The sequence below is a fragment of the Chionomys nivalis genome, chromosome 6 (assembly GCF_950005125.1).
Source record: "Chionomys nivalis chromosome 6, mChiNiv1.1, whole genome shotgun sequence".
In the NCBI taxonomy this organism is placed as follows: Eukaryota; Metazoa; Chordata; class Mammalia; order Rodentia; family Cricetidae; genus Chionomys; species Chionomys nivalis.
In genome coordinates this window covers 36,325,622-36,341,451 of record NC_080091.1, presented here as the reverse complement: position 1 = coordinate 36,341,451, position 15,830 = coordinate 36,325,622, and the positions used below count along the sequence as shown (strand labels likewise).

Below are 15,830 nucleotides of genomic sequence, written 5' to 3'. Positions count from 1 at the left end.
TATCTGGGGCTTTGTTTCTCGGGGCTTAGCTTAGGTGACATGACAGCCTCCCTCTGGCTCAGATGGGCAGAGAGCTGAGCTCAGCTCTTCACTACACCAGTCTGGATAAGTGTGAACTGCTGTTGATAACTCTGGTGTGCAAGGGATTTGTGGGGTCCTGGGGGCGGTCCCAAGGATAGCATCTTCCATGATTCTAGGAATACGCAGGCCAGGTATAGCGCTGCACACGTGATCCCAGCGCTCAAAAGACCGGCGCAGGATTAAAATTTTGAGGCCAGCCAGGCATCCTTTCAAAAACAGACATCTGGGCTGTGGTGGCGCACACCTTTAACCCCAGCACTCGCGAGGCAGAGGCAGGCGGATCTCTGTGAGTTTGAGGCCAGCCTGGTCTACAGAGCTAGTTCCAGGACAGGCTCCAAAGCTACAAAGAGAAACCCTGTCTCGAAAAACCAAAATCAAACCAAAACAGATAAACACAGGCTTCAAAGTCTCACTGGGGGCCAGAGGTGCCCCACCCACAATGTCGCTAGTGACTCCAGAGGAAGCCCACCATGGGCACTCAGCCAAAAAAAAAAAAAGGAATCTGACGTTTTAGTTTTAGAGAACTCCAGCGCTGGGCCCTAAGGCACACACAGCCCCAAAGACCAGCCTGGTGTCTGCCCTGCTCCCCGATGTGTAGTAAGAGGAAGGGAATTTATCTACTCGCTTCTTTGTTTCTGGAAGCAGCTCATAAAACCCAGAAGCCTGAAAACCTTTAAACGGAAGAGGAGTCATTCTAGGGGAACTCAGCAAGAAAGGGAAGGGGGCGGGGAGCCAGCTGTCACTCGTCTGAATGTGAAGGCCTAGAATATCGCCGCTGTGCAGTCGCAGCGGCTGGAGCGGGAAGGAGCCAGACCAGGCCTAGGTCGGCTCCGGGACAGGAAGATAATCCAGCCTCCAAGCACTAACCCCTGGCAGCTGACACCTGCTTCCTGTGGGAGGGTCTGCATCCTCCCCCTTCACAGGTTAGTTTCTCCCGCCCTTTCTTCCGCTAGTGGATGCGCGGTCAAAGCCTTTAGAGCCCTAGTTCTAAGTACTTCTAGAGCCTTCCGGCTAGACGTGCAGTTGAATAGGTGATTGAACGACCGCCTTGGTTAGTGGGAGGTCACGTGTCTGCATTTCGCAGTATCTGGGTGGAGGGCAGAGGCTTGGAAGTTCTTCCTAATGTGTGGAGATGGCAGAGCCAGATGGAGGCTGGGCAACCCAGACTTTCCAAACTGTCGGAGGAGCTTCGGTGCTTGCCCACGGAGAGGGGATCTGGACCCTGCCAGTTCGGATGGCATGATGCCTCCCTCTGAGGGACTCTATGCAGTGACCCGTGAATCTGGATCTGTTTCTGCACCTCCAAACCTCTTGAAGCAGTGGTTTGGGGCTGAGCTTCTGAACAGAGATTTGTGTGCGGGCTCAAACCCTTCTGTCCCCACCTCCCCTCAGGCTAGTCCTCTGAACCCTGTTCTTCTGGTCATTTGCCGTCGTGGGTGTAAAGAAGGTGGAAGGGTCTCAGAGGAGCAGTTCGGACTAGGGTTCCGCTGTTCTTACTTGGAGACGCCCCTCTCCAGCCTCAGTTCCCTCCTCCCTAAACCAAGAATACCAGGTTCAGGTTTCAGGTTCAAAGATGACGCGGGGTAAAGCTCAGAAAAGGACATGGCGCTTAGGGTCTCCGGCAATAAGAGGAAGCCTTGAAGGCTCGGGTCTACACTGCTGGCGGGGACAGAGATCCAGGAGATTTGTCCAAGGTCACTCAGCCCAAGGCCGGGTCTGACCCCAGGTGGCCTGATTCCCAGGACCTGGGCTTGGCCAACAGCCAGGTTGCAGCTAGCGGTGTTGGAGGAGCGGGAAGGTGGAGCCCAGGGGCTTCTGTTTTGGAACGGTTGAGGGGAGCGCGCTGTCCCCTGGGGGACTAGGCACTAACGGGGCTGCAGACACTGAGCCCTGACCCTCCCCGGGAGGGGCGGGGCGGGCGGTTACCTCATCGCAGCCTCCGAGAGGCCCTGCTCGCTTGCTCGCCCGCGCGGCCGGCTGGGGCGGCGGCTCCCGGCGCCGGAGCGAAGAGGACAGAGCTGCGGACGGGGGCGGGTCTGCGCCGCGCCGGGTGCGCTCTCCCAGCGGGGCTGTGGGTTCGTCTGCCCGCTCGATCCTCGGGCCTGGCCTCTTATACTGCCCAGGTGCTGCAGGCGGCGCGACGCGGGTGTCTTCGGCAGGGCGCGCACGGCGCGGTGCCGGCTCATGAAGCTCCCCGGCACCTGGCGCGGGGGCGCGGGCCAGCCATGGGCGGCAGCCTGCGTGTGGCTGTTCTGGGTGCTCCGGGAGTGGGCAAGACTGCCATCATCCGCCAGTTCCTGTTCGGTGACTATCCCGAGCGCCATCGGCCCACAGATGGTCCTCGCCTCTACCGGCCCGCCGTGCTGCTCGACGGTGCTGTCTACGACCTGAGTATCCGCGATGGTGACGTCGCTGGCCCTAGCTCAAGCCCCAGAAGTCTCGAGGTAGCGGTTCGAAGGTGGCCAGGGGTGTGTGTGTGTGTGTGTGTGTGTGTGTGTGTGTGCTTGGTGCCCACGTGCGTGTCCAGGTGGACTGACCCAGGGCGCCCCAGCGTGTTACGGAATTAAAGAGTATGTCTTGCTGTACCGCATGGGAGCCTCCTGCACTAGCCTAGAGGCACCCCGTGGCTGTTTCTTGTCACCGTGAGTTCTGGTGTCTTTTCTTGCCTGCCTGGGCTGGTGGCGTGTGGCACAGTACTGTCTGGACTGAGCCAGACATAGACACAGGAGCATCTTTTCTAGAGGGGGCCAGTGCTCCCTCATTCCTGTGTCCTGGATCAAAAACTCAGTGATTTGTGCAAAGTCCCAGACAGACTTCTAGTCTTTGGCGCTGGATGCCTTTGAAGACTTCTCAGAGGGGTTGACAGTTGAGCAACACCTGGAAGGCTAAATGGATAAAAGAAGCCATAAGAATATTGCTAGGGGAAAGAGCTGCAGGTGCTTAGACCAGAGGCTTCACCTGTTCAGCTGCGCGCCGGGACAGTCACAACATCTGCTGGCTGGTGGAAGGCCGATTCCGGGGTCCGCACCTGGCAATTAGAGGTAGCAGTAGTTGTATAGGTTGCGGGGATAGTAGTCTGACGGGAGGTCCAGGACGGAGGGAGAGTTCGGAGCTGACAAGATCCAGGCACGCCTGGGAAGTCTAGACTGAGGGAGGGTGCATACAGAGTTTGGGAGGTGATGGGATCTGAGGAGGAACCATGGGGTTTTGGAGTACGTCCAGCTGTAAACCTCAGTCTCTACCCCCAGGAGTGGCCAGACCCTAAAGAATGGAGCTTGCAGGACACAGACGCCTTTGTGCTGGTTTATGACATCTGCAGCCCCGACAGTTTTGATTATGTGAAAGCCCTGAGGCAGCGCATAGCAGAAAACAGGTGAGACTTGGCTGGCGGTCTGCTTAGAGGAGCGGGTAGTTCTGGTTTGGGTGTTTTTGGATCATACTTTGTGCCCACGGGGCCTCCTGCTGTATGAGGTCTTTGGCATACCCGGGTGTCTAAAGCAGTAGAAAGGGACCCGCCTGCATTTGTACACATGGGGAGGAGGCCACGGAGTCTCCAGCACTGCGTCTCTCATATTCATCCGGCCTCCAGGCCGGCAGGCGCGCCAGAGGCTCCCATCCTCGTGGTAGGCAACAAGCGGGACCGTCAGCGGCTGCGCTTCGGACCTCGTCGTGCACTGGCCACTCTTGTACGCAGGGGCTGGCGCTGCGGCTACCTCGAGTGCTCAGCCAAATACAATTGGCACGTGCTGCGTCTCTTCCGAGAGCTTCTGCGTTGTGCTCTAGTGCGCACACGTCCTGCACATCCGGCCCTACGACTGCAGGGGGCGCTGCATCCAGCGCGCTGCAGCCTCATGTGACTGGAATGGACAGGGAAATCTCATAAAAGCAGGCTCCCACCGTTTCCTAGCCAACAGGCTTTTCTTTGAACTTGATTGGACCCAGCCAATTCCCAATCATTCAACAAGATCAATTTTATCCAAGACCTTATTGGGTCACAATCGCTGATGGAAAGGACTTGAATATGAACATGGCTGGAAGCATTCGTACAGCTCCTGGCGCTTTACTGCAAATACCTTCTGGTTTTGGCTTTTTGAGACAGGGTCTCACGACATAGGCCTGACTGGCATCGAACTACAAAAATCCACCTGCCTCTGCCTCTCCAGTGTTGGACTATTGGAGCTACTTTTTAAGTCATGCCTTACCAGGTAATAAAAAACAATTTAAACGCACAATTTAAGGGTTTCTTGTTCTGGAATAGGCAGGTTGGAGCACTGAGGTTTGGCCTCAAGGCAGTTAACTCTAGAATCCCAGCATATAATGAAGGCTCAGTCCCCAAAAAACAGGAGCTGGAGCAAAACTTTACTGTCAGAGGTTCTGTTTACTGGACCACAGGTCCTCAGGACACCAGGCTGGCCCAGTATCCTCTAAGGCATTCAATAATATCAGTAATTAAATAGCAACACTCATCCCTGAAACCGGAATGTACAACAGGTGTCTCATTGTGCCACGTGGTCCCGTGGGGTCTGGTCCCATGAGGTCTGGTGCTCAAGAGGTGGAAGGGGGTCCCTGATGCAGAGGGTAGGTTAAGGCCACAAAGAAAATGGAATGGGATATGGGTGCAGCTGAGCCGGTCCATCACATTCAGGAATCTGGTTGGGTCCTTGGGGTGACTGACTGCAGGGAATGCCACGCCCCGAGCTCCATGGGTCCTGATGGGCGGCGGGGTCCCCGAGGTGTGGGGATGCGTGAGGGTTTACGGTCTGGTTGTGTGTCCATCCGCCCCCTTGCCAAGGTCAGAGACGGTTCTGGGCCAGTTAGAGAGCTGGTTGCATCCACTGCCCCCCCTACAGCAAGGCAGGGGCTGCCTTCGTCAGAGGAGCTGGACAGAGCTTGGCTGCGGGGTGTGGGCAGCCCATTGGCTGTGCGGCCTGATTCCCCGGGTTGGCCACACTTGCCACCCAGGACACTGAGTGATGAAGATGAAGAGCTGGACGAACAGTAAGCAGAGTCCGGAGCTGGGGGGTCAGGAGCTGGTCCCATGGGGGTACGGCTGGCGGCAGCCTCCAAGGCTCGGGAATTGGCCAAGAATTCCTCTTCCAGTCGCCGGAACAGCTGCTGCTCCTGCTGTGGATCAAGCTGCAGCGGTGTGCGGAAAACGCTGGCGGGTGTGGCAGCCAGCTCTGGGCTCGGGCTGGGGCCCCTGGAAGGCCGGGGCGCCGCAGGGCTGCGAGCACGCGGAGTCTGTGGGGTGCTCCTTCCAGAACCCCCCGGTCCCCCGCCACCCCTGCCCCGGGCTATCCACGAGTGCTGCCCGTCTTGGTCCCTCCGCACCATCAAGACCGCCTGTTCCTCGCGGCTCTGGCTACGGGCGCGACGCACGGGGCTGGAGGCCGAAAGCTGAGCGCCTCGGCCTCCCGGGGCCATGCGGGGCCGTCCCCGGTCCAGCCGGTCTCGAGACTGGCTGCGAGGGGTGGGCGGCCGTCTCGGGGAAGCGGGGAGGCCAGAGGTCAGCCGGTGGCTGGGCTGCTCCCTCCTGAAGCTAGTGGCCGTGTCATCGCTGCGGGCACCCAGGGAGCCGCTCTTGGCCGAGGAGGCTGAGGAGGAGTCACTGTCCCCGGAGTAGCGGCGGGAGCGGGGGAGGGGGGGCAGCTGATCTCGGGGCCTGAGGCGGGGAGCGAGAGAAATGTGCATCACTGGCGCGGGTGGAGAGAGCTGGTGAGGCTTGGGCTTGGCCAGGGGACTTCCAGGACAAGTGAGTATCTCGGGTGAGGCCGCTACTCCCCGCCCCAGGTTTCCGAAGTCTGGGTTGGACAGGCCACCGCCTGGAGCCCGCCCCAGCTGTGTTGTTGGTTTGTCTGGGTTACCATGGAGATGGAAAGCCAGGCCCGCCCCCACGCACGGGAACTTTTCCCAGGGTGTGAGTCACCGCGCCCAAGCGGACGCCCCTCCCCCACCAGCCCCGGTAGCTTCTCTGCCTTCCAGCTTCTCACCTGAGCGGGACCTCAGGCCCCTCCTTTGTGCTTCGCAGGCTGATGGGGGTCATTTCTGGCCGGGAGCCCCGGCGTTCACTCCCAGGGACTGGACTACCAGGGCGGGGACTAGGAGTGGGTGATCCCCTCCGTGGGGAGAAAGTCCCGGCCCTCTGTGGGGGCAGACGGTGGGCTGTGCGGATGGATGCTGCGGGTGAGCGGCAGGGCCTCAAAGACCAGTCCCTCCCTGCCGGTGGCCCACACTCCCACCGGGCACTTACCAGTGGACGAGCAGCGGCATGGGTCATGCTTGTCTAGGTAGTGCTCCAGTGTATCCCAACCGCCACCCACGCGAACCATCACGTGGCTCCTTAGCACCTGCAGGTCAGAGGGCAGGTTACGCGGGCCTCCTAGACACGCCCTGGGTGGCTAGACTTGGCTTTTCTGTCCCCACTTACCCTCACAAAGATGAGCAAGCTGGAGTCTCCTACTCGGTACTTCCCCTCCGAGACCTTGATCATGGGGAACTGGTCCGGGCAGGTGCAACGACCCAGGATCTCCCTTACCTGAGGCCAAAGACCAGAGGCTGAAGGTCAACGACCAAGCCCCTCCTTCTGGGGCTTAGCAGCAGCAGGACAGGAGGAAGTACCCACTCCCTCCCACACAGGACCTTTTGCCAGCTCACTGTCAGGGCTCTGAGAACTCTTGAGAGTTCTGGAAGCCAACCAGAGAGGATAGGGCTGCAATCAGGTCAGGGACTGTTCTCTGGAAGAAACACCCTGAAAAGCCTTAAGCCCAGGAGAGTCCTGGAACCATCCACAGCCAGGCCAGGAGGCGCACAGGAGGCCCATGCTCCCATCTGAGCATCCCGACCAGGGGCACCATGTGGGACACACGCATAGACCGACTGACAGGCACAAAGGCCTGACAAGCACGCATGTCAATGGAGGCCAGGCGGTGACAAGCCGGCTCTGTGGGAGTCTATCCTCCCTACCAACAGAGGCACCAAAGGGAATGAGCAGGTGGGGCCTGGGTGACCCAGGCCCGGGCCGGGGGTGGACGGGGTGTCCACTCGCCCACAGCCACCCAGCGCCTGACTATTAGAAAGGCACATCATGGTCCAGAGCTCCTGATAAGAAAGAAACTCTCAGTCCAGCTGCGGGGGCTGCGGGGGCGGCAGGGACACCTAGGTCTTGGGAAAGGAGGAGGGAGCTGGAAGCCTGGACCTCCTATGCTCCAATAGCATTTCCTGTTCCCAGCAGCAGCCATAACGGGGCTAGGCTTTCCATCTGGGCACCAGAGCTGAGGTCTCCCCAGACACCGTGGGCACCTAGCCTAGGCCGGGGGCAGCAGGCGCTCAGCCTGAGGTCTTTCTAGCACCCGTGTGCCAAAAGATGCCCCAGTCAGTCCTCCAAATGAAGCAATGCATCGAACTGTGTTGCTGCTCACTGAATACAAAAAGAAGAGCTCATGCCAGAAGCTGGGCTTTTATCTGCTCAGACACAGCTGGGCTGTGTGGTCTAACTCTGCCTCTCTGGCCTTATCCAGTTTTTTTGTGTCCAGGTATACACCAGGTAGTCAACATATGTACCACCCTTTCTGTGGGGCAGGCTGCAGAGAGTGGGCCCCCGGAGGCTCAGGGAGGTGGTGGGCATTAGCTCTGCCATCTGGTTCCCAGGTGAGGAGGGTGGGCAGGGGCCACCCAGGGTGTGTCTCAGAAGACTCACCAGCTCATCGAGGTTCCGAAGGTCATTGGGTGTCATACGGGGTGTGCGCGTGTGAGCCCCGGATGCAGCGACAATTTCAGTGGTACCCTCTTCAGCTGCAGGGACGCTGGATACCTGAGGGGCAGCCTGAAGCTCCTGCTCAATTTCCTGCTCAAACTGTACCAGCCTCGGGGCTAGCAGGCCGAGGCGCGCCCCGCGCCGGGCCACCTCCAGCAGGCACAATACCACACTCTTCTCGTTCTTGCGCAGCACCAGGTCCTCTGTCTCAAACATGAGCACTTCAGGCACCCCCAGCTCGGCCCGGCACCAGCCGATGAAAGTGGCCACGTTGTCTCGGGCCAGGAAGGAGCCAGGCGCCACACTGTGTGCCTGGAAAGCTACACCTCGGGTTGGGCGGGCAGCAGCCAGAGCGCGGGCAGCCTCGGTGACAGCGTTGGCATGTTGGCACAGGGTTGTGCCTGTGGCCAGCCCTGTGAGGAAGCCATCACCACTACCGGGTAGACCTAGACCGTACAAGGCATTGAGCCAATCGGCCAGGTCTTCCTTCATGGCTTCCACGTAGGCCTCACTGGATCTGAAGGGCCGCACACTCTTGGCCGCAGAGCCCGCGATGCCCGCCACTGGGTCCGCCATGCCCAGGGCCAGTGGAGTCACTGTAGGCAGGAGACAAAGGTCAGGATTGCCGTGGAGACCCGCATGGACTCTCCCTCTGCAGCCTGCCACTGTGCCTACAGTGCCATGGCCTGCTCCAAAGCGCTCAATGAAATTCACACCATCTTAGTGTTTGTTTGCTGTCTGGCTCGTGAGGGGTGGCTGGCTAGGGCCAGGCTGGCACCCGCGGGGAAGAAATGCCACTTAAAGACATGTGGGCAGGGAGGGCCAGGAGAGGGACCTCGCCCAGGCAGGACCACAGAGGGACAGTTTCCACGGCTCAGCCCAGAGCCCTCACGAAGTCCCCGCCTTTTCCTCACCCCTCCGCTAAGGGCCGCGCCACCGGCAGCGCGGCGACGCTATCTCCATTCTACAGATGAGGAAACTGAGGCGCAGAAAGGGCAGGCGCTGGCAGAAGGTCGCGGAGCAGTGGGTGGAAGAGTCGGGTCGCCCAGGCAGGCCCTGCCTTCTGGGAGAAGCCGTCCCCGGCCGGTGCCTGAAAGGCCCGGACTCCGAATGAGCCCCGCGAGCCTCCGCAGTGCTCGCGGCCTGGTCCAGAGAGGGTGCGTGGCCGGTCAAGGTCACACAGCCCTGAGAAGAGGAGGCCCCGCACCGCCCGGCCCACCTCCGGGCACCCAGGACAGGGGTCCTGGGAGTCCCCGCGCTCACCTGGCTCACCTCGCCGCCCCGCGGAGCATCGCCCCGGCGGGGCCGGAGCCGGGCCGCGCCGCCGCACACAGGCGCCGCCCGAGCTCGCAGCATCCCGGCGCCGGCTCCGCCCCGCCCCCCTGGAATTCGGATCCGGCCAGGAAGGGGCGGGGCTGTGCTCTTAAAGGGGCCGCGCCCTTCTCGACCCTTAGACCCCGAGGCGGACGAAGACGCCTTCTTGACGATCTTTCACTCTTGGTCTGCCACCTCCTCAGTCCTGGATCTCTCGAGGAGGAGTTCGGACTCTTTTAGTTGTCCTCCCTCCGCGACAATGGCCTTCCCGGAAGCGATAGGGGCCCGGACTGCAGAGTCACCTCCGTCCCTGGTGGACCTCTGCAGGCCAGATAACCCGATGCCCTTCCTCCAGGGTGGCCTAGAGACAGTAGTTTAGGGGACCAGGACATTGGGGCTCAGGGATAGGCAGGTGGGTGCGGGTTAGGCTACGGAGGGGGCGTGGCAGGGGCAACTCCACGCCTGAGGAGGAGAGCGGAAGATCTGGGGAATCCTGCCACCTACTGTCGCCCAACGGGCTGGGCACCACCTGCTACTTGGATGGCCACAGCTTTCATAAAGCTCCCACTGTGCTCCCCAGACCTGAAGACTGTGGAATCACCTCTCTCCAGGAGAGAAGCTGAGGGAGGAGCAGCTTGATCGTGACTGTTACACTCTCAAGGATCACAGGCGTTTGTTAGCGCCTACTGTGTGCCAAGTCTCACCCAGCTCAGTTGTCAGGAAAGCAGCCCCTGGTTTGAGAGAGGAAGAGGTACTGAGGAGAAGAGTCTGGAACCTGTGGGTGTGTGGAAAAACTGTAATTTTAACTCGGGTCAAGGAAGGAAGTGAAGGAGGAATCTAAGAGATATCTAAAGGAAGAGTTTTTCACACTGAGGGAGCCTGTCTCAAAAAAGAAGGGAAGGAAGGGGGAAAATAGGGAAGAAAGAAAGGGGGGCAGGTTTGCAAGGTTGGAGTGGTAGAGGCATGAGGGCAGGTCATACAGGACCTGTGCTTTTCAAAGGACATTGACATTTCAGATGGGGCTTATTATATTGTTATTACTGGGCCGTGGTGGCACATACCTTTAATCCCAGCACTGTTGGGAGAGAGCTGCTAAACAGCAACCAGCAGGGAGGGAGGGAGGGAGGGAGGGAGGGAGGGAGGGAGGGAGGGAGGGAGGAACTGGAGGTGGGGAATTGGATATGGAGACTAAATACTAAGTGAAGGAATTGAGAAATGACCTGGTCTAGAACAAGCAGTAAGGAGCCATCGTACCCAGCAATAATCTGCTACACAGATAGATACTTTTTTATTACATCTCTGTGTGTGTGTATGCACACATGTGCACGTGCCAGGATATGCATGGAAGGCAGGCTTTTGGGAGTTTTTTCTGCCTTGCACCATGTGCAGTCCTGGAGATTGTAGCTTTGTGCAAGAGCTCTTATCCCTTGAGTCATTTTGCCAGCCCCATATGAGTTTTGTAGATCTAGAGAAACTGAGGACTGGGGAGGTTGAGGTACAAGTGCAGCCAGCAGCTGTGCAGGAATTTGACTCCTGCTTGTATCCACCTTCAGGGTTCTGGACACAGGAGAGACGCATGACAGACAGGTACAGATACCACAAAAGTTCAGTTTTTATTGGAGTTACTTACAGGAGCAGAAATGACTCAAAGACATCAGCATCACCAAAGCCTGTCCAGCATGAGTGATGGCTCACAGAGCTGGGAACCTGGAGCACACTGCACAGCCTGAGGCAGGTGCCTCAGTTGCTCTAAACCTCTTCTAAGCAACTAGCTCAGCTGGTTTCTACTTCTTTCAGGTCTCCTCTCAGTTCAGCTTGTCTCAGAGTCTTCTTTGCAGCCTGACTCTGCTTACCCTGGTGGGGAGAAAGGGGCCTAGTGAATTTGGTCTGTTTCAGGGACTTCCTGAAGCTATTTTGAGTTATCTTCTTGCTTAAATAGCTTCCTTGTAGGATGGAATGTTTCAATCTTTTTAAAAATATTTTATTTGTTATATATACAATGTTCTATCTGCATGCTCACTTGCAGGCCAGAAGAGGGAATCAGATCTCATTATAGATAGTTGTGAACCACCATGTGGTTTTGGGACTTGAACTAAACCAGGTGTTCTGGTAGAGGAGCCAGTGCTCTTAACCTCTGAGCCATCTCTGCAGCCTGGAATGTTTCAATCTTGAAACTGCTTCTCAAGTATAATAGTTAAGCTCACTAAGCCTTAATGTTTTCATCTGTAAAATAGGACTTAGTCATCACATCAGAGTTAAAAATAGTACTCAGCGTGGCTTGGTGATGTATACCAACCTTCTGAAGGGAGGAGCAACAAAGACAACTCTTCCAGTCTCTTTAGCTGGGGCTTGTTTGGGTCTTGCTCCACACGGCAGCCTTTAACATTGAGATTCCCTGACCATGGCAGCAGTGAATGCAGACCTCCTGGATGTGACCAGAACCCTGGAAGACCATGATCAAGATAGCCAGCTCAGGGCCACTGTGTAGCCTTGGGTTTCTTGCAGATTCTACACATATAGCAGAAACATCTAGAAAAGGGTTGTGTTCTGGGATGCCTCGAGGGCCAATAATCTTGAGGCAATGGCTCCTGGTATGAACACATGACCAGTTTCCTATTTGTTTTGCAGTAGGGTCCATGATGTTTTCTAGCTGGCCTTCAACTAAACAGTACAGCAGTTTTATTGCACTCACTGTGTGAACATGACCCTGACCAGCTTCCTGTATTCTACAACAAAGCAAAGGCTTAAGGCAGTCCCCTTGAGTGGTACCCCTACATCCCTAAGGACTGAGGCAGAATGCGATGGCAGGGAAGCTAACTGCTGCCCTGAACTCTGATTGCACTGAGGGATACTCCTAGCCTCTTCCCACATGACCCCACTTTTGTCAAGACCTGTGATGTGTAGCCACAAGACTATTTCAGAAATTCTATTTGCTGTCCTTCCTTTCCTCCCTCCTGGCATCCATCAGTCTTATGGATTCAGAATCTATACTACCTGGGATTTTAGGCACATCTCCAGTCAAAGTGTTTCACCACTGAACCCTATCCTATCTCCAGTCCTCAGTATTTGTGACCTCAATTCATGACTGTATCTTAGCCTCCTGAGTCCTGGCCAGAGTGTGCACCCACACACCTGATTAAATGCTAAGTTCTTTGACCTCTCCAATCAGGTGTTTAGAGTTAACATGTTAAGACATTTTACATGGTATCTGACAGCTGTCTGAAGGAACTGTGTGGTGCTTGACTGTAGTGATCAAGAGCAGGGTGTTGGTGAGGCACTAGCCAAAATCAGGTTTTGGGGAGGGTGGATCTGCCCCAGGCATGGTGAGAGTTTTCAAATGTTTGGATGACCTTAAGCTGCTCTGGCCTCTGAGAAAAGGTGAGAATGGGAAAAGAGAGCCCAGTTTGTGATGTCCAGGAATGTGGACTAAAATGGAAGCTGGTGTGGGGTACTAATGGTTACTCTCCTGTGAAAGAACCAAGCCTACTTCTGGTCAGACTGAAGCAGAGGCCTTTAATCCCAGCACTCAGATCTCGAGTTCAAGGACAGCCTAGTCTATACAGGGAAACCCTGTCTCAAAAAACTGAAAGACAAACTGGGTGGGAGATCAGCTGGGTGTGAAAGCCCTGAAAGTCAGGAAGGGGGCAGCAAAGGAACTAAGACTGACCTGTTGGCATTGCAGAGGACGCGGTGATTTAGGTCTATTGTCTCAGTGAAGACACTGAATGATCCTGTGGGCTTAGCTAAGTAGAGTTGGGATGACTAAGGCCTGATGGCTGGCTCAGTCTTCCAGAAGTAGGGGTGCAAATGATGCAGTAAAGCTTACCAATTCCACCTCACTCTAGAGGCACAGGTTTCCAAAGGTTCACCCCTTCAAGAACACCCCTAAGTCACTGTTCCCATCCAGTAAGGGTTGGAAAAAACTAAACAGGAGACTGCATTAACAGAGGCTGAGAAGGATGACAGTTTATAAACATTTGGAATTTTATTTAAAAAAAAAAAATCACAACCATGAACATTGTTACAATTAGAGGCCCTCTTGGTTCTCCACAATGATACCGAGCATGCTCACAAGGGGTTCCCATTGTTAAATCTTAAAACAACCATCTTTAAAAGGAAAAAAAAAAAACTCAGCACACTACCATTTAACTTGTTTTAATGTTTCTTCACAAATGGTGAAAATACTAAAGTACAGACAAGGAATAATCATAATGTTGTGGCCAACATTATAAATATGGAATTATAAATTTAAAACATTTTCTGGTTTAAAAAATAAATCTGGTCGTCAATGCAGCTTTGCAGGTCTCTCTAGTAGGGCCGGTCTCTACGTTCCTGACGGTGCTCGCCTCTGCAAAGTAAAGGAGGCTTTAGTTAGAATGAGGAAGAAAGACAGAGCCCTATCAGAGCCCAGGTGCTCCAGGAGACTCACTGCAGCAGAGGCTGGCAAGGGCAGTGTTCTCCCCACCACATACTTATCCATTTTCCCAGGTCCTCCACGTCCGCCTCTTCTTCCTCCCATCTGTTCCATCAATGGTCCAGGAGGACCCCCAGGACCACCTCGTCTTCCTCCACCAAAGCCACCTCGGTCCATGCCACGGCCACCTCGGAAGCCACCTCTGTCTCCACCTCTGCCACCTCTGAACATTCCTCCAGGACCACCACGGTCCATAAGTCCACCTCTTCCTCCCCGCATACCACCAGGGCCGCCTCGGCCACGATCACCACCTAAGGCAGGAATAGTGGCAGGAGAGTCAGTCAGAGGAGTAGAGGCTGAGGCTCTGAGGACACAGTGGTGGATCTGCTAATCCTTCTCCTAGAGCAGACACTACTCAATCACCAGGAAGCTGAGGGGCTCCAGGAAACCTCTACCTACCCGGAGGTGGGAAGGGTGGCGGGAGGAAGCCCTCAGGCTTGGGGGCCTTACACTGGTTGCATTCTGTTCTCCAGGCAAAGTTCTGGTTTCCACAGCCCCTGCATAAAGTTGTACACAGCAGAAATCAGCAACAGAACAGAGGGAAGTGGAGAGAGCCACACCATTCTATCCACAATCATGGGATTCCAGGCACGAAACACTAGGTCTGCACAAAGTCTCAGGCAGCGATGCACCCCAGCAGCTCAATCAGATCCCTACCCACAACAGTACTGCCCGAGTGGGGATGGGGTGACACCACTAGCAGGCTCTCAGTCTGCAGGGGGAGGTACATACGGATTGGGACACTGCCAATCTCCGGCTCGGTGCTGGACATTTCCTCCTCCAGAGGGGTTCCCTCGGGAGCCCCGTGGTCCTCGTGGGGGGAAGCCCCCTCTGTCTCCTCCACGGCCTCCCATGCGACCCATGGGCCCTCCAGGACCTCCCGGGCCACCAGGACCTGCAACAATAGTCAATCACCTCTTCATTCCAACTTTGCTACAGGAAATTCTTCCACCGGGCCCAGAGTGCCGGCCATGAATGCTATTCTTTCTGTGTAATTCCATGTAGCCTCCAACTATGGCATTTTCATATAATGAAACTGACACCCAGGCAGAGGTTCGCTGGAAGGACTTCCACCCCCTCTAGCCAGTTAACCCAATAGTACAAACATGCAATGTTGGCTCAATGGTCTAGTATCAACTTTACACACCCCTTTCTTAATTTACTGCTCTAGTAAGTTTCTCAAGTGCAAAAATTACTGGGAAAAAAACCCAAACCAACCCTGTTTAAAAAGTAACACAAAAGTAGCCAAAAGTGCCCAATTAATACCTCCACGAAGTGGTGGTGGCATCCCTCTGCCCTCACGAGGTGGCATGCCACCCCGCATGCTGTTCATTGGAGGCTTCTTTCGGGCAAGAGAAACTTTAAGTTTGCTTCCTTGAAAATCTTTTCCTGGAAAAAGATAATAGAACATCAGTGATCCTCACATTTCAACTCTTCTCTCTTCAAGCAGACACTTTCCAACAAATTCCCCCTTACTGAACTTGTCTACCTCCTGAAGCATAAAAACTTGCCCTTTCAAATCTCTAGGATCTTTCCTGGTATGATTGGAGATATAACAGTTGGTAGGGCTTGTTTAACACGTACACAGGTTTGGATTCAATCCCTAGCTCTGTATAAGATTGAGCATAGTAGCCAGATAGCTAATGCTTATAATTTCAATATTTGGAAGTAGAGTAGGCCTGGAAGATCAGGAAGTACAAGTCATCAATAGCCACATGTGGAGTTTTGGCCAGCCTGGACTAGATGACAAGCCAGAAAAAAAAAAAAAAAGAGAACAAAGGCCGTTAAAGATATTTATTTAAGTAAGGTATTACTCTTGTAATCCTAGCATATGGTAGAGACTGCCACATTTGAAACCAGCTTGCCCACACAATGAAAACGTTACCTAAAAGACATCAAAGGCCTAGGAATAAAACTCAGCACTTGGGAGGCAGAAGGATCTGAGTTCAAGGCCAGCCTGGTCTACACTAAGAAACCCAGTCTTGAAGATTCCCCGCCCCAAAGATGCAACTGCCCTAGCCTAATTATCAGAACTTGGTGCTGGCTGTTGGCCTTGAAACAATCAATGTACATTGGGGCAAAGACATTTTCCCTCCTGTGTATGTCTCTCTCATGGCGCTAGAAACTGAACCCAGGGTCTGTATACATTAGGTGAGCTTAAGCAAGGCAGCTTTGCAATAAAACACACATTAAAGGGATATTCTGACC

General features: G+C 55.2%; 3 protein-coding genes across 13 annotated transcripts in view; 1 reads left to right on the top strand and 2 right to left on the bottom strand.

Moving 5' to 3' along the window:
* The first annotated feature begins 610 nt into the window (after positions 1-610).
* On the top strand, positions 611-3,968 carry Rasl10a (RAS like family 10 member A). Of its 4 annotated transcripts, none has more exons than XM_057771734.1 (4): positions 611-1,004; positions 2,241-2,525; positions 3,330-3,454; positions 3,671-3,968. In XM_057771734.1, exons 2-4 carry the CDS (start codon positions 2,307-2,309, stop codon positions 3,936-3,938), a joined length of 612 nt encoding a protein of 203 aa, XP_057627717.1. In that variant the 5' UTR covers positions 611-1,004; positions 2,241-2,306; the 3' UTR covers positions 3,939-3,968. The 4 variants fall into 4 exon arrangements, with proteins under 4 accessions (XP_057627717.1, XP_057627716.1, XP_057627718.1 ...); XM_057771733.1 differs by having other exon boundaries at positions 614-1,004; positions 2,205-2,525; XM_057771735.1 differs by lacking the exon at positions 611-1,004 and having other exon boundaries at positions 1,404-2,525; positions 3,776-3,968.
* A 376-nt stretch (positions 3,969-4,344) lies between these two features.
* On the bottom strand, positions 4,345-9,236 carry Gas2l1 (growth arrest specific 2 like 1). 5 transcript variants are annotated; one of them, XM_057771728.1, is made up of 7 exons: positions 9,098-9,204; positions 8,749-8,977; positions 7,778-8,430; positions 6,509-6,616; positions 6,332-6,428; positions 6,072-6,258; positions 4,345-5,743 (listed from the first exon to the last, which is right to left on the bottom strand). In XM_057771728.1, the coding sequence occupies exons 3-7, from the start codon at positions 8,408-8,410 to the stop codon at positions 4,723-4,725; spliced, it is 2,046 nt and encodes a 681-aa protein (XP_057627711.1). In that variant the 5' UTR covers positions 8,411-8,430; positions 8,749-8,977; positions 9,098-9,204; the 3' UTR covers positions 4,345-4,722. The 5 variants fall into 5 exon arrangements, with proteins under 5 accessions (XP_057627711.1, XP_057627710.1, XP_057627713.1 ...); XM_057771727.1 differs by lacking the exon at positions 8,749-8,977 and having other exon boundaries at positions 9,098-9,236; XM_057771730.1 differs by lacking the exon at positions 8,749-8,977 and having other exon boundaries at positions 6,072-6,243; positions 9,098-9,236.
* Positions 9,237-13,287: 4,051 nt separating this feature from the next.
* Ewsr1 (EWS RNA binding protein 1) overlaps positions 13,288-15,830 on the bottom strand; it is a 30,204-nt gene continuing 27,661 nt past the window's right edge. For all 4 annotated transcript variants that reach the window (XM_057773074.1, XM_057773075.1, XM_057773076.1 and 1 more), the window contains 5 exons: positions 14,889-15,011; positions 14,355-14,517; positions 14,022-14,119; positions 13,621-13,873; positions 13,288-13,496 (listed from right to left, as the gene is read on the bottom strand). In XM_057773074.1, coding sequence (XP_057629057.1) covers positions 13,457-13,496; positions 13,621-13,873; positions 14,022-14,119; positions 14,355-14,517; positions 14,889-15,011 — 677 coding nt within the window. In that variant the 3' untranslated portion in view covers positions 13,288-13,456. The remainder of the gene's footprint in view (positions 13,497-13,620; positions 13,874-14,021; positions 14,120-14,354; positions 14,518-14,888; positions 15,012-15,830) is intronic.